The sequence below is a fragment of the Urocampus carinirostris genome, chromosome 11 (genome assembly GCF_059441175.1).
Source record: "Urocampus carinirostris isolate Australia breed hairy pipefish chromosome 11, RoL_Ucar_1.0, whole genome shotgun sequence".
NCBI lineage: Eukaryota > Metazoa > Chordata > Actinopteri > Syngnathiformes > Syngnathidae > Urocampus > Urocampus carinirostris.
This window is the reverse complement of record NC_142359.1, coordinates 36,750,999-36,775,819: the sequence shown is the minus strand read 5'-3', so window position 1 is coordinate 36,775,819 and position 24,821 is coordinate 36,750,999. Positions and strand designations below refer to the sequence as shown.

General features: G+C 41.1%; 1 protein-coding gene across 1 annotated transcript in view; it reads right to left on the bottom strand.

Annotated features, from left to right (window-relative positions):
- The window catches only part of magi2a (membrane associated guanylate kinase, WW and PDZ domain containing 2a), a 156,539-nt gene extending 133,330 nt beyond the window's left edge, over positions 1-23,209 (bottom strand). The window contains exons 1-2 of the mRNA XM_088347546.1: positions 22,915-23,209; positions 19,781-19,897 (exon numbers count right to left, since the gene is read on the bottom strand). Of these exons, the coding sequence (XP_088203672.1) occupies positions 19,781-19,897; positions 22,915-23,209 (412 nt within the window). The remainder of the gene's footprint in view (positions 1-19,780; positions 19,898-22,914) is intronic.
- Between the last annotated feature and the right edge of the window lie 1,612 nt (positions 23,210-24,821).

Below are 24,821 nucleotides of genomic sequence, written 5' to 3'. Positions count from 1 at the left end.
TTGTCATTTTAAATCTCTATTGAATCAATAATTGTACATATTGATATCTTCGCTACTCCTACCACACTACTTCACTATGCCTACTTACCAAATGGGTCCGCCTACAATCAATCATTGAATACAGGAAACAACACTATAAAGTTGGGCTTCCTCATTGTGAGGAGAAAGATCTGATCAAAGCCACTTCTGCCATCTATTAATGTATTTTCACACTGAAACCATTCCCAGAGGCTTGATGCTTACCGATTAGCTGTGCTCAACCATTTATAATAGTTATAGAAAAAAATAAACAAACAAACCAACAAAAAAAAAATCATTTTTATGTTTCATCATTCAAGGACAATGCTTCTGAAAACGTATTTATGGCATTGAATGGGTTAATTACTGCAAAATGGGTCCGCGGCAGGTAAAATATCCCACATCAAAACGTTTACTTGGAAACATGGATTTCCTTTCCTTTAAAATCTTAACAGCTGTCAATATCACTCTGACTACGGTGCCGGTACGTTGTCTTCTATGAAGATAAGATGAAACTTTAATCATCCCTTTGGGATGCAGTGAAACTGAGAGAGGCCGCGAGATAGGCAGGCGGGATATTACGGATGATAAAACACATCAAGAGAGTTGATGTGTAACACAGCCGATCGCCATGGTGACAAATGGTCCGCTTGTGCTAATGATATGCTGAACCCTGAACAGCTTCCTTATAAGAGGCCACATAACATATGTCCATTTGCTACAAGGCGTCTTGAAAATGTGGCCTCGTGTCGCTTGAGGGAATAACCTCGCAGACAGAAGTCTTGCTGATGGCGAGCATTCTTGCGCCACACCACCCGACATCGCGATAGCGTCACACGTCGCATCAAAAGGGTCGTAACTCTGATGGAATATTTCATTAGCGGCTTGGTCAAACACATACCCATCTCCGACGGCTTGTCTGCTTGAGCCGCGCTCCTGCAAGTAGAGCGCAGCGCATAAAGATTTCAATCTCGCAAGATAAATAATTGCTTGGATATTCCACGGATAGGACGCTGCAAATCAGGCCAAATCTGCGGGGGGAGGGGTTGGATTTTTGTAGTTTTTGGGCACTTTTGGGGCATGATTAACACAAAGGATGATTTGTACCTGAGTGACTGAAATGTGCAATCTGATTTTTAAATGTTGAAGTAACTATGTGTATATATATATAATATATATTTATAGTTTTTTTGTTGTTTTTTTTGTTTTTGTTTTTCATTGTTTGGTGATTTAACAAAGTGCATAAAATGAAATGATAATAAGGCCAGAGTTTTTGTCAATAGAAATATACCACTTAAAATTTGTCTTTCCCACGTATACTTGAGAGTTGAGGCTTATTTTACTGTCATATTTGTCCTCAATGAAGGTTTCAAAGCAAGGTGCGAGCAAAGTTCTTTTGGAAAGAAGTCACAAAATACTTCAAACGAGAAGGTGGGGGAGGGATTTTGTAAGGTTTATTGCTCTATATTCTTTATCAATTATCCATTATCCGTTATCGGTCAAATCATAATACGCTACAAAGCCAAGGGGCCGAGACACTTGCTCTCAGCCAAGAGGCTGAGTCAAGGTTCTAGCCACAGAGCACACGAATCTACACAAATTCAGAAGCACAGTTGACATGTCGGCACAGTCTAGGATACCAACATATTTAGAATGAAAGAAGTGAGTGCTTGGCCGTATACATAGCTCTGTCCATTTCAACTGCTCACCTAATCAATTTGCTCTGGGTGCTTTGCTGGCTTTTATGGGTATTTAAAGTTTGTTTGTGGGTTTTTATCAAAAAAAGTCTCAATAGTGAACATAAAACAAAATACATTAAGTGGAGAGTCAGAGACGTGTTATGAATTCCGCAAGACTAAACAATGCACATGTCTAAGGGAATAGCAGTGACATCCCCAAGTTGTCTCTTAAAAGCATAGCATGTTTAAAAGTAGAGAACTCTCTACAATGTCAGCAAAAAAGTTGTATGTTATACGGAAGTCAAATTGATTTCATATTAAAATATTTTCGCAAAAAGTTTTATAAATATGACAATGTGATTTGAAAAGCAATTTCATATTTATGCTTTATTTTTGGGGCAATTTTTTTCTTGCATTTTGACCATAAAGTAGAAGAATAAGAAATAGAGTAGAGCAGGGGTCTCCAACCCTTTTCAAGCTGAGAGCTACTTTTTGTTACTAATTATCGCAAAGGACACCCAGTGTGATATGAGTTTGTAAATCGGCCAATTAGCTAGATGGCTTGAAAATTTAATAAAAAGGTACCTTGATAGCTAGACAGGTAAACGGGTAAAAAACTAAAAGGGAGCCAGATAGCTAGCTAAAAGAGTAAAAAGACATCTATATAGCTGGATCGAAAGCCAAAAACTAACCTAGACAGCTAGCTAGAAATGAGTCCAAATTTTAGCTCTATAACTAGCAAAAAATGCCAACATTTTAGCTAGATAGCATGCAAACAATGTAAAAAGCTAGCTATATAGCTAAAAAGGTCTGAAGATAGCTAGCTAAAAAGGTACTAGTTAACAAAAAAAAACTGGCCTCATCGACGGCGACCACGTTGGCTCGGCCCACCTGCGCAACCGGTGTGGTAACCGGGTCATGGGTCGACGGCGGTGAGGGGGGCGGGCACACCACGATCACACTCCCATCGGGCACGACGAGGTAGATAGGTCGCCACCAGCAGGAGCCGATAACACAGTTATTGTGGCTGGGGGGTGTCCCGGGGTTGGTCCGTTCTGGTCCAACAACAAAAACCCCTGATGGCTGGACGGTGGGGTGGGAAGGGTCGGCGCCGGGCGGACGGCGGCGGGACCCTCCTGCTCATTTGCTAACTGCTAATAGTGGGATAAACACTGGGTGTGAGCTAACCCTGTTGTTTGTACGATGTCGGTCTGGTGGGAACCAAAAGTTCATCCTGAGCGTTATGTCACATCACGAAAAAGGAAGGGAGAAGGAACGGAAAACGAGAATAAAAGGAACCATGCCAGCCGGTCTACACTCAGTCCACGCACGGGCCGAAAAAATTGGCACATTGCAGACACATAACTAGAGCCCTTAAGGTCCCTAGTGAATGCATCCATATCCTAACACTGCGACGGCCGCAGGATACTCTTGCCGAAATGCGCTTGGTGAATTTGTGACCGGGGCGGTGGCGTGCGCTTTACTTGGGCTTAGTAAGCGAGGTAATGGCCGCCGAACGTAGGGCTCTAAGCCTGAGCGGGAAAGCGGTACAGCCTGCGCAGAAAGGCTCAGGGTGGGCCCCTCTTCACTTGTTCCAGTGGGCGGAGTGACGGCCGCCTAGCGTAAGGGCTATCCCGAGCGTGACGGCAGGCCGGCCTGCGTGTTCGGGTCCGGTTGAAAAAAAATGGGGAGGGGACAGGGATGGCGAGAGGAATATTCTTCTAAGGGGGGCGTGACAAAAAATAATTGCGAAGCACGTTAACAGAATAATCCTTGGCGGTTTTGGTAAATTTTCCGATCAAGCCGTTTATTCAGCTTGTTTTAAGGATGAAAAGGCTTTGTGGACTTCTTACTTTTGAATTGAAACAATTCCTCATGGAGCCTCAGTAATTAACATGGGCGATGTTCCTAAGCCGTTGCAACCGTGACAGCGAGGCTGCGTCCAAGGACTGCAACCCTGAGGACCCTCTTTTTTTCTCGGATGGCCCTGCGGTCTCTCACGCTCCGCTCACTGAAACTGTGTCATTCCAAAGCCGACTGAACCACCGACAGTTGCCAAGTGGGAGGCAGCCACAGATGATGTTTGATCTATTTCTTTTAAACCATTCTCCTATAAATCAGAACAAGCACTTCAAATTCACAGAGCGCGCTATTTTAGCACGCTTTTTCACTGTAAAATGCAACACAAAGGCCATCATTTTTGTGCACGGATGAGAACCACCAGAAAAGCAGTTTCATTTCGACAAAATGGATGAACAAATGATAATCGCGCAAGGCTTCCTCCAATTATAATTGAGATATGGGTTGGAAATACAATTAAGGTGCTTACATGAAAGCTCATGTAATTACTACGGTCCCTGTAACTAATGATATCCCGATTTATGAAGAGTATATGAATATAGAAAGATTATATGAGCAGGCTTCAGACTTGAGGACTGTCGGCCAGGGTAAAAACGCCCTTTTGGTTAAAAGAGTGCAGTCTCCGTCCATGAATATTAAAGCCGTCACTAGTCTGGTTCTCCAAGGGTGCTCTGTGGACCAAATCAAGCGTCTCTTTTTGTCCTCAGCAATGCATGAGCCAGGTAAACGTTTTTGCCAAACAGTTGGTGTGCTGTTGCAGCCATGGAGAACATAATGGCTGGGCTTGAGTCCAAACTGGCACATATGGAACGTCATTAAGCATTCTATTGAGGTTTGGAAACTGATTGGGTGACAAATCACACCGAGCTTGGCCTCATTTATGATAAATTGACGTAACATAAAGCATATCTAATTTGTTTGTGTGACAATTGTCTAAAGTTTACTCATTTAAAACTACCACTTTCAGCTATTAATCCTAGACCAAACATACTTTGTAAACCTTGGTACACACTGACCAAGACAAGAAAACATTTAAAACTGAAATTGTTCGTAACCTAGATTAGCGCCCCCCCCCCCCAAAAAAAACTAGGGATCGACCAATGTGTGTTTTTTTTAGTATTGTGATGAGGCCGATAACCGATATTTGGAGCTGATATTCATTTGCTGTAAAAGCTTAAAAATTGTCGTAATTTTTTTCTATTGCAACACAACTAAAATGACTAATCTTTCACTTAAACCAAAAACTAAACAGTGCCGAAAATGAATTTAGCTTAGCACTAACTCGTATAAAGGTACATTAAAAGTAAAATACAATACAATAAATAAATAAAAATGTCAATACAACCATCCATCCATCCATCATTTGTACCGCTGGAACCCATCCCAGCTGTCCTCGGGCAGTGGGCACGGGACACCCTGAACTTGTTGCCAGCCAGCCAGTCGGAGGACACACAGAGACACACAACTCACTCGCTCATTCACACCTAGGGACAATTTGGTCCAGTCTATTAACCAGACAGGCATTTTTTTGGAATGTGGGAGAAAACCGGAGTGCCCGGAGGAAACCCACGCAAGCACGGGGAGACCATGCAAAGTCCACACAGGAAGGTTCGATCTCATGACCTCAGAACTGTGCGCACACGCGCCAACCACTGGCCTGCTGTGCTGCCCTCAATACAACGAACATGACTTAAATAAACCTGAAACAAAAAGTGCATCAAACCTTCAACCGAGCTTGCAAACTGAAGTGTGGCCACTCCTCTTTTAGAGCCAAATTGACAAACTAATTTTACTGTTACAGCTTATTAATCAGCCTCCAACTTTAGCATGCTTTTCAATGCTCTCTCCCTCAGTCACAAACACACGCTTGATTGACACACTAATGTTAAAATCAGAGCTAAAATATCAGTCTCCACCTGAACATGCTTCCATTAAACAAGTTACCTACAATTTTACGCTACTTCTTAATCACACACAAGCTTTTCTAAATACTTTTTAAAATCTCAATTGTATCAGCGGCTTGATTCACAATCACAGGCATGTCGGTACACAGGAGTTATCAGAGCTCCCCCCCAGTCGCTTACCCAAACAGAAGGGTAGCAAGGAGGGAGGAGGAGAAGAGAGGAATGGTAGCAGAGGCAGAGAGAGAGACTTGGCTGCATCCGGCCTGCCTTATCAATAAAAATGCAGATAACGTTATCCTTCAAATTCCCAATTATCAGTGTTGGTAATCCGCGTGCATGATAATTGGTCGACAGACAAAGTTCTAAATGCATGTCTCCAATCACTAAAACCAGTCAAAACTTCTTACAGCTAATTGTCAAAGGCTCGCTATTCCATTTACTTGTCCTGAGATAAGGCCACTGCTTAGCCAGGAGAAAATGAGACCACAAGTGTAGATCATTCCTTCCCTGCACCTCTAAAATTGGGAAACGATAGCGAGACAATGAGATCATAGGAGGGGCACTGGTGGGGAAAACCACAAAAAGTTTTTTGTGACAAGTGGCTACGATAGATGGGGTTGACACTTTAGTCATCTCATGGTGGAAATAGACCTTGATCTTCTTATGGAGCAGAGTAATTACGACACAAAATGCCTTTCCAAGTATAGTCTTCATTTTCAAGGAGCTGTTTGTTATATATATACAGTATATATATATATATATATATATATATATATAATATATATATCTCATCTCATCTCATCAGCTGCACCGCTTATCCTCAGTAGGGTCGCGGGGATGCTGGAGCCCATCCCAGCAATCATCGGGCAGTGGGCAGGGGACACCCTGGACTGGTTGCCAGCCAATCGCAGGGCACACGGGGACAGACAACTCACTCGCTCAGTCACACCTAGGGACAATTTGGATTGGCCAATTCACCTGAAATGCATGTTTTTGGAATGTGGGAGGAAACCGGAGTGCATATATATATATCTGTATATATGTATGTATATATATATATATGTATACATATATATGTGTGTATATATATATATATATATATATATATATATATATATATATATATATACTGGACTGTCTCAGAAAATTAGAATATTGTGATAAAGTTCTTTATTTTCTGTAATGCAATTAAAAAAACAAAAATGTCATACATTCTGGATTCATTACACATCAACTGAACTATTTCAAGCCTTTTATTATTTGAATATTGCTGATTTTGGCTTACAGCTGAAAAAAACTCAAAAATCCTATCTCAAAATATTAGAATACTTCCTTAGACCAAGTAAAAAAATAATTTTATAACAGCAAAACTAAATCAAACATTTGAAAATGTCCATTGATACACTCAGTACTTGGTTGGGAATCCTTTTGCACGGATAACTGCATCAATCCGGCGTGGCATGGAGGCAATCAGCCTGTGGCATTGCTGAGGTGTTATTGATGCCCAGGATGCTTCGATAGCGGCCTTCAGCTCATTTGCATTTGTAGGTCTGGTGTCTTTCATCTTCTTCTTAACTATACCCCACAAATTCTCAATGGGGTTCAGGTCAGGGGAATTAGCAGGCCAATCAAGGACAGTGATGCCATGGTCAGTGCACCAATTACTGGTGGTTTTGGCACTGTGGGCTGGTGCCAGATCATGCTGGAAAATGAAATCCTCATCTCCATAGAGCTTTTCAGCAGATGGAAGCATGTAGTGCTCTAAAATCTCTTGGTACACAGTTGCATTTACTCTGGACTTGATGAAACACAGTGGACCAACACCAGCAGCTGACATGGCTCCCCAAACCATTGCTGACTGTGGGAACTTCACACTGGATTTCAAGCAACTTGGATTTTGCTCCTCTCCAGCCTTTCTCCAGACTCTGGCGCCTTGACTTCCAAATGAAATGCAAAACTTGCTTTCGTCTGAAAAGAGGACTTTGGACCACTCTGCAACTGTCCAGTGCTTCTTCTCCATAGCCCAAGTCAGACGCTTCTTCCGTTGTCTTGAGTTCAGAAGTGGCTTGACCATGGGAATACGGCTATTGTAGCCCATTTCCCGGACACGTCTGTGAACTGTGGCTTTTGATACCTGGACTCCAGCTTCAGCCCACTGTCTTTGAAGCTCCCCCAAATTCTGGAAGCGGCTCTTCTTCACAATTTTGTTAAGGCTGTGGTCATCTCTCTTGGTTGTGCAGCGTTTCTGGCCACATTTTTCCCTTCCAACAGACTTTTTGTGGATATGCTTTGAAACTGCACTCTGTGAACAGCCTGCTCTTTGAGAAATTTCTTTTTCTGTCTTACCCTCCTGATGGAGGGTATCAATGATGGTCCTCTGGACAGCAGACAGATCAGCAGTCTTCCCCATACTTGTGATTTAGTTTACTGAACCAAGCTGAGTGTTTTTAAGGCTCAGGAAACCCTCGCAAGGTGTTTCGAGTTAATTAGATGATTCAGGTGATTAGTTGAATAGCCTACTTGTATACTTTTTCATGATATTCTAATATTTTGAGATAGGATTTTTGAGTTTTCTTAAGCTGTAAGCCAAATTCAGCAATATTCAAATAATAAAAGGCTTGAAATAGTTCAGTTGATGTGTAATGAATCCAGAATGTATGACATTTTTGTTTTTTTAATTGCATTACAGAAAATAAAGAACTTTATCACAATATTCTAATTTTCTGAGACAGTCCAGTATATATATATATATATATATATATATATATATATATATATATATATATATATATATATATATATATATATATATATATATGTATATATATATGTATATATATATGTATATATATATGTATATATATATATATATATATGTATATATATGTATATATATATATGTATATATATATATATATGTATATATATATATATATATATATGTATATATATATGTATGTATATATAATGTATATATATATGTATGTATATATATGTATATATATATGTATGTATATATATGTATATATATATGTATGTATATATAATGTATATATATATATGTATATATATATATGTATATATATATATATATATATATATGTATATATATATATATATATATATATATATGTATATATATATATATATATATATATATGTATATATATATATATATATATATATATGTATATATATATATATATATATATGTATATATATATATATATATATAATGTATATATATATATATGTATATATATATGTATATATATATATATATATATATGTATATATATATATATGTATATATATATGTATATATGTATATATATATATATATATATATGTATATATATGTATATATATATATATATATATATGTATATATATATATATATATATATGTATATATATATATATATATATATATATATATATATATATATGTATAAAGCATATCCACAAAAAGTCTGTTGGAATGGAAAAATGTGGCCGGAAACGCTGCACAACCAAGAGAGATGACCGCAGCCTTAACAAAATTGTGAAGAAGAGCTTCCAGAATTTGAGGGAGCTTCAAAGACAGTGGGCTGAAGCTGGAGTCCAGGTATCAAAAGCCACAGTTCACAGACGTGTCCGGGAAATGGGCTACAATAGCCGTATTCCCATGGTCAAGCCACTTCTGAACTCAAGACAACGGAAGAAGCGTCTGACTTGGGCTATGGAGAAGAAGCACTGGACAGTTGCAGAGTGGTCCAAAGTCCTCTTTTCAGACAAAAGCAAGTTTTGCATTTCATTTGGAAGTCAAGGCGCCAGAGTCTGGAGAAAGGCTGGAGAAGAGCAAAATCCAAGTTGCTTGAAATCCAGTGTGAAGTTTCCACAGTCAGCAATGGTTTGGGGAGCCATGTCAGCTGCTGGTGTTGGTCCACTGTGTTTCATCAAGTCCAGAGTAAATGCAACTGTGTACCAAGAGATTTTAGAGCACTACATGCTTCCATCTGCTGAAAAGCTCTATGGAGATGAGGATTTCATTTTCCAGCATGATCTGGCACCTGCCCACAGTGCCAAAACCACCAGTAACTAGCTCAGTAGCCTAGATGGTAGTGTGCCCGCTTTGAGACTGGGAGGTCGCTGGTTCGCGCCTCGACCGAGACATACCTAATTGGTACAATGGCGGCGCCCTCTGGCTGCGGCTGCACCGACTCGCTACAACGGGTCAGGTGTATCGACATTTCGTTCTATGTACATTGTTACAAAGAATGACAATACAAAGGAAATTATTATTATTATTATTATTATTATAACTGGTGCACTGACCATGGCATCACTGTTCTTGATTGGCCTGCTAATTCCCCTGGCCTGAACCCCATCGAGAATTTGTGGGGTATAGTTAAGAAGAAGATGAAAGACACCACACCTACAAATGCAAATAAGCTGAAGGCCGCTATCGAAGCATCCTGGGCATCAATAACACCTCAGCAATGCCACAGGCTGATTGCCTCCATGCCACGCCGGATTGATGCAGTAATCCGTGCAAAAGGATTCCCAACCAAGTACTGAGTGCATCAATGGACATTTTCAAATGTTTGATTTAGTTTTGCTGTTATAAAATTATTTTTTTTACTTGGTCTGAGGAAGTATTCTAATATTTTGAGATAGGATTTTTGAGTTTTTTTCAGCTGTAAGCCAAAATCAGCAATATTCAAATAATAAAAGGCTTGAAATAGTTCAGTTGATGTGTAATGAATCCAGAATGTATGACATTTTTGTTTTTTTAATTGCATTACAGAAAATAAAGAACTTTATCACAATATTCTAATTTTCTGAGACAGTCCAGTATATATATATACATATATAAAAATATATATATATATATATATATATATATATATATATATATATATATATATATATATATATATATATTTATATATGTGTATATATATATATATGTATATATATATATATATATATAATATATATATAATATATGTATTGCGGCTTTTTGTTGCATGGCACCGAGGAACTGGGGAATACCGAAAATCACGAGCCGCGCCTCGATGACAGTTTTTGGGGTTCTGGAGGTAGGGATAATGGCTGAGCTCAATCGGATCCCTCTGCCGTCCAACGAGCTCTTCGTTTTAACAGACAAGATGAAATTCGATGTCCCTCGCCGCCACAGTATAGGCAAAGCCCCTCGGAAAACCTTTGCTGACGTTCCTCCGCAGATAACGACGTGCGATCCATATCCATGGCTTCGTGAGGAATCAAATTCATGGGTTTTGCAGTTGTGAAACCACCTGGCTCTTTGGGCGAGTTGGTGGTGAATCGTCTCGGCTGGCCCCGCTCCTGTCTTCGTGCCTGAACCTGCTGGTCGATCCGAGTCGTTAGAGCGATAGCTTCGTCGAGGGTAGTCCGTGGGGCGTGGGACACCAACTCGTCTTTCAAATAATCAGTGGAGGTAAGCGTCGACCAGCGCCTCGGCGTTCCAGTGACTCAGGCTGGCCAGGGTTCGAAAATCTATGGAGTAGTCGGCGACTATGCGTTTTCCCTGGCGAAGTTCAGGAGGGAACGGGATGCATCGGCAGCTGAAGATCGAGTGTCAAACACCTTTACGACCTCCTGGGCCAAGAGATCGAATGAAGAATGAAGAGCATGCCACTGAACCACGCTTGAACTCGACGGTTCCCCAGAGTCGAGCTCTTCCGGTCAGATGATTGATGGTGAACGCCACTTTCGCTACTTCGGACGCGAAGTTACCAGGTTGTAAGTTGAAAATTAGACGACAGTTCACCAGAAATGCACGCACTTATGCCGGGTCTCCACTAAACTTTTCAGGTGCGCCCACTCGCGGTTCTGCCGATCTGATGACGTGAGAGGTAGGAAGCGGCATTACCGGCGTCGTCGATTGGGTGCTCGGGGACGGAATGTCGGAAGGCGGAGCTGATGACGTCAGTTGTCTTGACATCTGTTCTGATAGTCTCAGTACTTGTTGTTGCTGTTGAAGCAGGAGATGTTGTTGCTGATCTAGCAGTTATTGTTGTGTCCGGACTTGTTGAAGCAGGGCGGTAACGGTACTCGTGTTTTGTTTAAGTGTGCCTTCAGCCCATTGCAAACGCTGCAAGGCGGAAGGAGGCTCCGCGTTACTTGGGTCTCCATTCGGAGAATCGTGTGCTGAGTCCATATTTTTGGTCAGATCGTTCTGTCACAGACCAGTACGGACACAGGACTCAATTGCATGTGTTTCTCAGATTTTATTGACAGAGGGTGAGAGTAAGGCTTGCTTGATTGCTTTATCCGAGGACTGGTGGAGAGCAGGAACGAGCAAGGCGGGAGCGACACTTCCGTGTCGGAAGAAGTCAGGCAGGAATGGCAAGTCGTTTGACCAGGGCTGGAGATCAGAGGCGATGTAAAGTTCGTAAGAGTGGTCGTAGGCAGGCGAAAGGCAAAACAGGCGTAGTCAAGTTCGGAAACGGGTCCAAAAACGGGAATCAGGCAGGAAACAGGTTTTAACAGGGACGAAGTTGGACGGGAACGCTCACTGAGTGAAACACAACAGCTCGCAACGATCTGACAAAGTTCGAACTGAAGTCGGGGGCGTAAGAAGGGTGTTGCTTGTCCGGGCTGTTGGCGCCAATCAAGCTGCCACAGGTGTTCCAAATAGGGCGATTATGACATTAACCTTCCCCAAGATACAAATTGACTCCAGGACTAAAGCTAACTGGCAGGCTACCGTCTCTTGTGATTGGTGCGATCGGGACTAAATACATTCTTGATCATGGATGTCGATGATGATGGACTCATGGATGGTTAATTTTGGAAAGGTCAGCAAACAACTCGATGCTGAGTGTTAACAGGGATGTTGCTCTTGATTAGGTTCAGCTATGACCGATTCCAGTCTGAAAGTCTGAAGATCCCGGAAAGGTGTGAGGGGCGGCATTTAACATGGAGGAGTATGCGGGAAAGGAGGGGAAAAAAAAGACGTGAGTTTTGGCAGCCGAGCCTTTGACGCAGGCGGAAAGAGGAAAGGGTTGCCATGGAAACCAGCACCATGCCTCCGATGAGCGAGGCAAGAGAAAGGGGACAGATTAAATGCATGACAGGAATTGAGCTTTTGATTAAAGGCGTCTTTGTGATCCCAATAACCCTTTGTTGTGTCAGGCTTACCTATAACTTTACTAGAGAGGGTTCTAAGATTTTTATATGAAGGAGAAACAGGGGGAGGTGTATTGGGGTCAGTTGTTAGTCCTTTTATTACCTCACTAATTACTTTATTAGACATCCAGCTACCAAAAACAAACAGAAGGGGGCGGGCAGAGAGAAAAAAAAAAACGTTGCAGTCAGATTACGTCTGCCGCCGACTAGACAGACTGTAGGAGGACGCCGCGCAAAAGGCAAAGTGTGTGTTTCTCGCTTTCTGCCGCAAGACTTGACGAGGATCAAACCAATAACGCGTATGTGGACAGATGGAACATACGCTCCATCTCATTAGGACACAACGTCAGTGCTGCGCCACTGCTTACCCCGGCAACCTAAACAAACTCCAAGAGAGAATCAAACCCTCCATTAACTCACATTCTCACCTGTAAGACTAGATGGATGAGTCTCAGGACGTAGGCCTCGATTAGTTAATTACCCAATAAGGGATTTGACAGGACACCCCTTATTCAAGATGTCAACTTCCTAGGAACAGTTTTTTTGTGAGTACCAAGTTAACAAAACATCTACTGCACAAACTAAGAACCATCATCAGTGTTGTGTCCTAGCATCTTTGGATGTTTTAGGTCTTACAACAAACACACTCCTCTAAGTGACCCCAGTATGGTGGTGCGAAACCCACTACAACTACTGCTCTCCCTTTTTTTAATCAGAACCACATGGAGGGTTTTTTCATTGCTTGCATGTTGTTGACTATGGACTTTCTACAGCTCTCTCCATTTATACCTAGTGCTGGGTGGTCTTTGCTCAGGGAGTAGCTGGTAAACCCCTGATAGCTTACTTCCACTGGCATTCATCTAGTGTTCCACCCGTTCCTCCAGCAGATCTCCACCAGCTCCTTCATGGCATTACTCTATCCTCTCCTCACAGAGCATCGTCTTTTCCAGTAAGCAGAGGTCTTAATCTGGATTTAGGGATGTCTAGTGGTATCTCCAGCTGTCTTTCCAGATCAACTGTTGTCCCCCAGTCTCAGGCCGTGAAGAGCAGTTTTTCAATTTCTCCATGTTATTTCTATCCTTCTATCTTTAACACTCTTATCCTGTACACCGCCCTTTTAGCTCCTTATCAAATCAACTCCAGCCCTGCGACCATGACCTTGCAGCCGACAATCAAACTGCCCTCATTCCTTAAATGGATAACTAAGTGGTCAACAATGTCCATTTTGTATTCAGTCCAACAAGTAATAAGTATGACCTTTAACATTTTCCTGACACTCTGCACGTCACCGTCATTATTAAACACAAGATATCAGCAACACTAAAAATGTTACATATTGAAGGGGATTTTGTCTTTGATGGTAATATATTTAGGATTGAAAATGTTTTTTTTTTGAGTGCAGTTAACAAATTTGCCTTTTGATGTCGCTAATGGTTCACTGTGAAGTTTATTTTTGTCTTTTGTCTTAAAGAGCAAAAACCCGCTACAAATTAATTCAATTTTAAATTAGGTTATCACTTTGAGTCCTTGGAATTCAGATATGAATCACTAATCGAAAAATAGATGGAACCAAGGAACCAGACAAAGTAATGTAAAATAAAAGATTTGTTAATGCATGTAATGAAGAAACAGGAGAAAGACAGTGCAAGAGACAGTGGAAAATATACTGGTAAAATGGTTGAGTTACGAGTTCCCGCTCTAATAATCAATTCAGGGGGATTTCTTTGTACAGAAAACTCCGATAATACTTTCCCCAGGAACCAACAGAATGTAGTTTAGTTAAAATCGTCACCTTAGAAGTTGCCTTTTGAGTTGTTCTTTGAGCTCTGGGATGCTCTCAGCATCAGCCCTATGTGCCTGTGGAAGACTGCAATGCAGGCAAGCTTGGTACGAAGGGCTGGCGAGTCCAGGAAGAAAAGAGCAAATTGTAGTCAAAATATATTTTTAAACAGAGAGTGACGCTGGAATCTTGGTCGAGATTCCTTTATTTCGGGGCCGGAATCATCTTTCTCGAAGATGGTATCTTTCTTCTTCAGTCATTCCAACAATTCTAAAGGCCTCGGGTACTTTGAACTGGGGTGAAATGCAAATGTTCAGTTCTGCCGGTGGTCGTGAAAAAGTAAACGGTGGAATGGTGGTCCTGTCGACACAACAGTGTACGTAGCCCAGTTTTTCAGAGGAAACACAAGGAAGGAGAGTCTTTAAAAAGAAAAGGGTAAGGTCTTTTGAAAACGAAAACAAGAATGGGGCAGTCGTAGTTGAGCTTGGTTCATTTGCCCTACAATATTATTGCATTATTTGCTTAAAAGACAATAAAAGGAAGCAAAACTGAAAAAGGGCTAATTAAACCTTGAGATATTATATTGAGTTGACATTTAAGCCTTTAATTATTTGTTTCCTGCACCAGATGAAAAAGATAAAATCAATGAACATATGTAGTTGTTGTCAGTCAAGGAAGAGGGAAATAAGGTAAGGGCGGGACTTCTGAAAAAGGGCTGAAACTTCATTCCCATATGCAATCTGCATATTAATTCCGGCAAAAACAATCCTATATACCAGGGGGCGGGAACCTATGGCTCACGAGCCAGATATGGCTCGTTTCATGAGTATTTGGCTCAGAGATAAAATTTTGATCCTGCAAATTTCATCTACAGTGTATCAGAGACTAGCTGAGAGTCAAGTTTGGTGAGTGCATAAAACAATTAATGCCAGTAGCATCAGCTGTTTATAGTATATAAAGGGCACAGTCCCATCTAGAGTTTACAGTCGTTGTCACACCAACAGACCAATTTTGGCTGTAAATAGCTGAAAAATCCTTTATATGGACAATAACAATGTGTGTTCAGTGTTGAGACACAACCTTCAGAATAAACTTTAAACACCCACAAACTCCAGCCAAGCACACACAACAATATGATGAGTAGGGGTGGGCGGAGCAATGCACACAGCGCACTTTCTCACTTTTCTCTGCCCAGTGCTGTCAGCACCAATGGTAAATACGCCAGTATCCTCCTTCGCAGAATTTTGTATCATTTTTACAAAAAGTTGCCTTGTTTGGAAACCATTAGTTATTAAAAAATGAAAGTCAAAATTAAACTCAACCTTCTTAAGTAACTGCAGGAGGGAGACAAGTGTAAATAAAGTATTATACAGTATTTGTTGATATGGGATGCTCTGGCATTATTCTTATTTCCTAAATTTTATCAAATCACCTAACGTCACACAATGAAATAAAATTCGTTGAAAACTTTGATTTTGTCTAGATAGCGGGTGTGGCGGTAATTGCTGAATTTGGTCTTAAAATGTATAATAAAACTCTCTCACTCTGAAAAAATACATCATAATATTTTAAGTCAAAAATATTCGCTATTCCAAATTTCTTTTAAAGGACTTAGTATGAAAATAAGTAAGTGGATCGTGCCATTTGCAAAGGGGACTTGCCAACGGAGCATATAAGTGATGATAGCAAATAGGGCTGTGAGAATGTACAAAAAAATAAAATTGCGGCTAATTTCGTCAGTTACCCTTTTTTTTACTATTTTAACAAACAAACCCCAAACAACAATTACTTTAATTGATTATAGAAGAGGGCAGCACGGCGGACCAGTGGTTAACGCGTGTGCAGCACAGATCTGAGGTCATGAGATTGAACCTACTGTGTGGAGTTTGTATGTTCTCCCCGTGCTTACGTGGGTTTCCTCCGGGCACTCCGGTTTCCTCCAACATTCCAAAAACATGCATGTCAGGTTAATTGGAAGGTCCAAATTGTCCCTAGGTGTGAATGAGCGAGCGAAATGTCTGTCCCTGTGGGCCCTGCAACTGGCTGGCAACCAGTTCAGGGTGTCCCCTGCCCACTGCCACCCCTGTGACCCTACTGATGATTAGTGGTGCAGATAATGGATGGATGGATGGATTATAGAAGAAAATATCTGATTTTGAATCAATTTAACTTGTACTGATAACCCATTTAACCAACCTGAATGACTATTTAGTAACTTAGTTCACAATAAGGCATCACGGCAGCGCAGTGGTTATCGCGTGTGCAGTACAGTTCTGATGTCATGCAATCAAACCTTCCTGTGTGGAGTTTGCATGTTCTCACCGTGCTTGCGTGGGTTTCCTCCGGGCTTTCCGGTTTCCTCCGGGCTTTCCGGTTTCCTCCCACATTCCAAAAACATGCATATTAGGTTAATTGGCCGTTCCAAATTGTCCCTAGGTGTGAATGAGCGAGTGAGTTGTCTGTCCATCTGTGCCCTGCGACTGGCAAGCAACCATTTCAGGGTGTCCCTTGCCCACTACCCGAAGATTGCTAGGTTGGGCTCCAGCACCCCTGCTACCCTGCTTAGGATAAGCGGTGCAGATAATAGATGGATGGATAGTTAACAATCAGTATCAGCTTTGAATCATTAGAATAAAACTCTTAATTTCATAGTCTTGCTTTCTTGATTTTCGAATTGTCTTGTTTTAAAATGCTGATTTATAATATTTCAATATATTGCCCAACCCAAGCCGCAGACCTGACTTGGACAACTGCTTCCTTTTCTATTTGCAATGTTGAATTAAGAGGTAGATAGAGTTAAATTCAGCAGCTATCATCCCAACACACCGTCATATTGCTTGAACAAGAATCCACGTACGATTATGTCGTTGGTCACTCCTACTGGAAGTCTTTGGCAAATAGCCTACAACAATAATTCACTCAACGGCTGAAGTTTAAGTTCAGAACAAACCACCCCTCCAACTTTCAGCCCCTGCTGCTGTCAAAGCTACGTGGATTACCGCACAGTAGGCCCGCATTCACCAAGGCTTGGGCTATTAACGCTCTGAGCTTGGATTTCAACCAGGCAATTTGTCTAAGGCACTAGCCCTAAGCTCCCCCACTCCCTTTTAGTCCAAGTTGCTCCATTAGTATGTGAAGCACCTGTCAGCAAACTCCAGTTCCCCCAACCCACTACAGCATGTCTCTACTTTCGAATCAACACTGTATGTTGAAATTGTTGCGATGAGCGCTTCAGATCGTTGTCTTATTATTCTCCTTCAATCCTCAAGGTTTATCTAAAACGTTTCATCAACAGTTTGGTGATAAGCCTGGCCTTGTGTTATCGTTTTATCACAACTCCAAAACTCAAGTAGTTCCAGAAAGATAGAAAATGATGGTGCCTGATGATTTTGCCAAAGGCAAACAGTTGGGCTGCTTTCTGGAGTAAGCCCTGTGCTTGGCGATAGATATGATTTCCAAGCTTTGTTGTATGTTATTAATCTCCAATGGCAAAAATACGAGCAACACGCAAAGCAAAAAGGGGGGGAGGGTTAGTTTGGGGCTAAACCTAAAATCCCTTTTTTGAATCCGCTTTTCATTTCCCTCGGAGCTGTGACGATTGGACAAAGAGTGAAAACAAAGCTTCTGAGATACTGATAGATCTGATGCTTAGATTATAGAAGATTTCTGTAGTTTTTAAAAAGCCACAATCACAACCATGTGAGGTCCAAGACTTGATATTTCCTAGAATCAACAAAAACTACTACTCGAGTACCTGTGGTCATAAGAGTAACCATTTTTTGCCGAATGGGCATGTAATACGCTGTCAATGTTTTAAACTGTATTTGGGTCATTTCATTCTAAGCAGACCTCTCATCTTTAAAATGACCCAGACATCACTTTCAAGGTGATCTACTCTCTTTGGCCATTCAAGTTGAACATTCTGTTCATTATTGCATAGAGTAATTGGCCCCAATTTCTAGCATGACGCAAAAAAGCCTCACATCCCTACATCCTTTAGCTTACAGCATATGGGTCCGTTGTGGCTCACTCACTACGGTATATTCACCCTTTCTTAGGTTCAGTCCATTTACTTATTGTCCTGCTCTCCCTAAAAATGTTATCCAATTTGTTCTTGCACTTTATTATTCGCCCTTGCCTCCATCTGCCGGTTCAGAAGAAATAACGCTTGCCCGCCAAACAAACTGTGCTTGCAAAAAGTGTCTTGTTTCCCAGACTTAAAAAAAGCAGTCGCTCCATTTGAGGTGCAAGGCAGCGCGAACCACTGGGGAACTGGGTTTAAGGCTCTGACTGTACATTCCAATAATCCTCAAGCATCAAAGCCCTTTAAAGATGTAATGAGAATACAAAGAGAATATACATAATAGATATGGCTGAGGTACCGTATTTACACGACCAAAGGGACCATAGGCTCAGTTGCTGGTTGTATTTCTGTATTTAAAACAAACATACGCCGCACCTGATTATTGGCCACGTGTATCCTCTGCTACGTCCGCTTTACAGCAACATAACAAGCATACATGAGTGCCTATTTAGCGGGAGCAAAACAAAGTTTGGTTGTGGTTTATTTAAGTACTGATTACAAAGTACTAACATGATTTAATCATCAAAATGCACAGGTATGGTAAAACACACGGATTATGACTTTTTTCTTTTCAAAAAGAGCTGTCACAAAACAGAGTTTGGAACTCAAATTGTTACCAGTAATCGATATCAATCAAACCCATCGAAGTCCTCATCCTGTGTTTTTGAACAGAACAGCTGCGCAAAAAATGTCATCAAACATGCCAGGTTCAGTTTCTTCACTGTCAGAGACACTTTCCCTGCAGTACAGCTCCTCGAAATTGGTCCACCTTATAACACACTGGGCGCCCTGCACGAAAGGGTGCGCTGCACAATCGGAAGAAAATCCAAGACTTTTATGTGCGCTCTATGGTGGTGAAAATACGGTAGTCTAAAAAGGTCTCATTGCCTCAAAAGTTCAATAGGCCTTCTATTCAAACATTCGTGTCTAACACTAAATTGGAAGCTCTTTGCTGCAGCTAACACGGTGAATTATTTTGAGACAGACGCTTGAGATTCAAGAATTGGGCTTTGCGTCCAAATCCAGCCTCCAGCGGTTAATCAATCACCATTGTTACATTAAACTGGATATCAAATAAAGTTGCAGAACAGCATTTCAGGTATCTACAGCAGCTAACAATATTTTTTTCACAAACAACCTCAAACAGTTTGCAGGAGTATAAATAATGCAAGGGTGACCTTAAACCACGTACTTAAGAGTGTTGGCCGAGAAAAGGAAAATGACGTAATGAAAGCAGAACAACTCTGTGGTCCTTTAAGAGGCAAAATCCCAAAAAGCCAAAGATTCAAATGGGACTCACAGGGAATGGTGTGAAGGTAGAGGTTGTCTCGGATGATCTGCTGCAGTTCGTGGTCCAACAAGCCCTTCTCAAAGCGCAGGATGATGTAGTGGTGCAGGTCCTTGTCATTCACGCTTCCTAGATGGCCAATAAAGCCACATTTGTATAAGAAAACTGCCAAGTGAATCAATGTAAGTGTTTTAGGAACCGGGGAGAAAAAAGCTCTGGTTTTGAAACGCCAATCATGGCACTTAAATGTCCATCAAATAAGATTCAAGTTGTTTTGAAAATTACTGGAATCAAATGTAATATCAAACAAGGAATCAGGGAAAATGAAGCGGAAAATGAAAATCGGGAACTACCGTATTTTCCGCACTAAAAGGCCCACCTAAAAGCCTTTATTTTTTTCAAAAGCTGACCATGCGCCTTATAATACAGTGCGCCTTATATAAGGATCAATATTAAGTCGCAAAGTCTTGCAACTAAGGCAAGCAGCTGCCGACTAGATTTTCCCCCGAAGGCGAAGTAGTCCGCGGTGTATGCTGGGATTTTCACTAAGAGTGGAAGGCAGTGTCAATCATCATTTGAATCAGTCACTATTGGCTAAAGTTATTCGGAGGTAAAGGGAGCGGATCCTTTTAATCATTTACAGGCTCGCATAGGCTAAAGGGGCGAAACAAAGCCTGCAATTGGCCGAAAAAGATGAATGTGAATCACAGGTTGGGTTGCACTACAGCATAGAGAAAACATTTTTTACTATTCTGTATTTATAAATATTTTACTCTCCTGGATTTACTACACTCACGGTTGTAAGAAGACCATGGTTAGGTATCATTATTGAACGTGATGGCTGCAAGAGAACTTAGGTGAGCTATGCGGCTTTATATTTTCCCGGTATTTTGTTTTAGAACGATCTTGATGTTTTCGTGATGAGTCTATTTTTAAACTAAATTCAATTCAAAGTGTTTATTTACATATGCACAGTAAAGAACCCCGTTTCCCTGCACAATAAAATTCTTACTTTGCTGTCCACACAGTCGCCAGCAAAAAATAAAATGGAAACTAAGAAATGTTTGGCATTTCTTCAATCCCAAGACTTTAACCTTCCGAATGATATTAGGAACGATGCATTTGAGTGATTGGTGACATGGTACAGACACTGTTTCCGTACATGTCTGAGACACGTATTTGCTTCTTTGCAAGCTTTCGGAATGTTAAGGGGGTAATAAGTTTAACTGAACTATCTTACTGTTTTGTCGATGTTCCCATTGTAGCGCCTTATAATCCGGTGCGCCTTATGTATGGAAATTATAGGACCAAGAACTATTTTTTTGGGGGGTGCGCCCTATAACCCAGTGCGCCTTATAGTGCGGAAAATACGGTACATGTTTTCATGTCCAATTAACATTAACCATGTTTACATGTAGGCAATAATCACTTTAATACCAGACTATTGGTGACGAATGTGAGTTTGCGAGATCCAGTAAATGCATTCAGAAACCCAATTATTATTCAGGTTTATAATAAATTTATTAATGAACTGAAAGTGATTTACCTAATTAAAAACAAAATTCTAGTTTATGTATTTTTCTTGTGACCTTGAATCACTAAGAATTTGATCTGCATGGAACACATGCTCAAGTTTTTCTTTGTTGGTTGCCATTTGCTCCCAATGCATTTCGCCACTCTTGGCAGTACAGGAAAGACTTTTACACACTCACGCTGTCTAACTTGCAAAATAAGCCACACTGAAATACGAACATTTTTAAGCAATTTGGTTTACTACATGAATAAAAAAATCCTATATTGTATCTTTGAGCAATGAACCAGCTGAATTAAATACGTATGACGATGCAGCGAGCAAGCAAACTCATGGCGTGAGGAGGTAACAACTACAGTCAACTTTTTCATATCACACATTTGAACCCAATTTTATTTAATGTAAAAACATTAAAAGCCGCGACAACATTCAACAGTTGCAAAACAACGTCAATGTGCCACTCCTTCTAATGGCTGATTACGATAACGGAAGCAATATTTCCATAAGCTATTCACATTGACAAAGCGAATGTCGAATTACAGATCCATTGTGAAAACAATTGTTGAAGTCTGACAAGCTGTACATCACAACAGACGTTAACTAATCTGTATTGTTACATAGGCACCGGTGTTTCGCTGTACAATTTTTGAAGAAACTCTCTAAAAGACAACTAAACACCTGATCTGAATTGCTAAAAGGCAAACAAATGCAGAATACGCAATACTTTTTCAACGCCCCATGATCAAGCGGCTGTCGAGCAGACAGAAGTGTTAATTGGAGTATGTGCAGCGGAAGGTCGGCGTATAAATCACATGCTGTATGCATTTGCTGCACAAGTTCTGTGAATGGATTCTTACAACCAACCAGTTCATCTTGCTGGCTCAGCATGCAAGAAAATGAAGCAAAAGTGGCAGATGACAAGAGGAATGGAGATACCAGATTAGAGAGATGGAAAGCAAATCCCAAAGGGGAGTGGAGATGAAGCAGACATTGGGGGAATCGGAGAGGTTGGAGGAGAGTCGTGAGCTAAAACAAGCATCTGCTTGACCCTTCTCGGGCTCCACCGACAAGTGCGACATCTTTTTTTCGGACGCGTCCTCAAAATCACATTCAAAATGACGGGGGCGGGGCCGAGGGGAGCGGGGTCTTGAGAGTTATAGGGAAGTGGCGTGACTGACGTGACTTCAGGGATTCCGCAAGGCAAGTCTCGAAGCAAAGTCATCAAACCCTTCAGACATCTTCTACAATCTGACACCAATGCATTAATATTGACCATCCAGGTTGCAACCACATCAGAGAAGAACCACCATATTCATCACTCAAGGTAACCCAGTTTGGAAGTTTACATGCATATCTAGAAGATAATAATTGCCACATTGGTATGGTGTGCTTGAGATGCAGACAAGCACTCATGCGCTGGTCTGTCGGAGCCGAACTAATTTGCGGCATTCTAATGAAAACCTGAATTAAAGAGCGCATCTGCGCCTCGGTCACACGAAAGGCCAATTGCATTTGCATGAGAAAGACGAACCGGGTGACTGATCTGCATGCTGAAAATCACGCACGCGTTCACACGACACACTTACAGGAGACCTATCTTCCATGGTCGGCGTACTCCTCGCCACAGGTTTACGGTTATTTCCGCTGGCGGGTACGCGAGGCAGATATCTCCCGCTGGTCCTCCGACTCAATCTCTGCTCACGAGCAGCAGAATGCTCCCTTGCTCCGTGCAACCTTTCTCCGTGTGAGCACTCACACTCTGCAAATGGAGGAGTGTGGATGGGACTGAAGGAGAAGGAAGGAAGTGAGGGAGGGCGACTGCTGATGATGCTCCGGCGGGACGAGACGACCGCGCTGGGAGAATGGTTTTCTCTGAAATGCCAGATGCAGAAGCTCCCCCTGGCCACCATTTAGTGCACTGCATCGGTTTTTACTACCCGGCACGTCCTGACTTATTCCACTAACAAGATTTAAGAAACAGATTTTCATCAATTTCCATGTTGCAATTTTGTTCATTCTATTAGAACAGGGAAAATGTCCTATGAAAAGGCTCGATTTCAGTTTTTGGTAAATCAATAATATTGGCCAGTCCCAACTCTCCACACACCTATTATTAACACGCTTTGTTACCCATTTAAGCAACTAAATAATCCTTGAATAATTCTGTTAAATCTCGACCACAAGTGAAATGGTGTAAAACGCTTGCAGTTCAAGGTAAATATGGTCGCACGGTCAGTGCATTTTAAAGAAAATAGCCAAATTAAGACTAAAATGCAGGCATGACAATTTTGTTTTTCCCCAAAAAAGTAGGATTTAACAATCCTAACATTCAGTGTCATGGCCACAGTTCATTTTTAAAACTGCTTCACATCCGTATGGCATAGGGTCCACCAACTTGTAGCCCCTCCAGTTGTTATTTCGCTCCACGATTACTTAACAACATTCTACAATTCATTTCTTGGTTTTGCTTCACAAACAGCATTTTTGATAACACCGCACAAGTTCTCGATTGGCTTGAGATCTGGGGTTTGGGCTGGCCATTCCATAACATTAATTTTATTGGTTTGGAACCAAGACGTTTCTCGACTACTGGTGTGTTTGGGATCATTGTCTTGTTGCAACACCCATTTCAAGGGTATGTCCTCTTTAGCATAAGGCAACATAACCGCTTCAAATAGCTTGACATTAACAAACTGATCTATGATCCCTGGTATGCGATAATTCGGCCCAACACCATAGTAGGAGAGACATGTCCAGACCATGATACTTGCAAAACCATGCTTCACTGTCTTGATTGTGTACTGAGGTTTGAATTCAGAGTTTCGGGGTTGTCTTAGACTGTCTGTGGCCCTTGGACCGAAAAAGAACAATTTTACTTTCATCAGTTTACAAAATGTTCCTCCATTTTTCATTAGGACAGTTGATGTGTTCTTTTGCGAATCGTAACCTCCTCTGCATGTGGCTTTTTTTAACGGAAATACGTTTCGTGGGATTCTTGTAAATACATTTGCTTCATGCAGACGTCTTCATTTAACTTTTTAATTAAAGAACGCTATTCTGAGGAGCAATGTCTTAAACGACCCATTTTCCTAAAAATGCTTGTTCAAGCCTTATCATCCTTAAATAGGCGCCACCCAATTCACACCTGTTTGTGTTTTTTTTCTTCCGCCAAACTGATAAACTCAAAGATTGGTTGCCACACTGCTATTTTTTAACACACCCCTTTGAAATATTTGTCCAATTGCACAACCTTCCCAGTATGCCTATTATGAATGCTGGGTCTTGTTTGTTTTCTGAGAATCTACCTCACCTATTGCACCTAACTTGTCTGGCATACAACAACAAAAATTATTCTAAAAAACAATGATATTCTGATAAGAGATTTGCATTCCCGAATATGGAACAATTCACTTGGGTATCTCTATGATACATTTTTCAACGTTTTTTTTCCTCCCAAATGTCCCAATATTTTGGGTTGCCTTGTCAGAATTAATCTACAATATCAAAACATGTCTTGCTCTC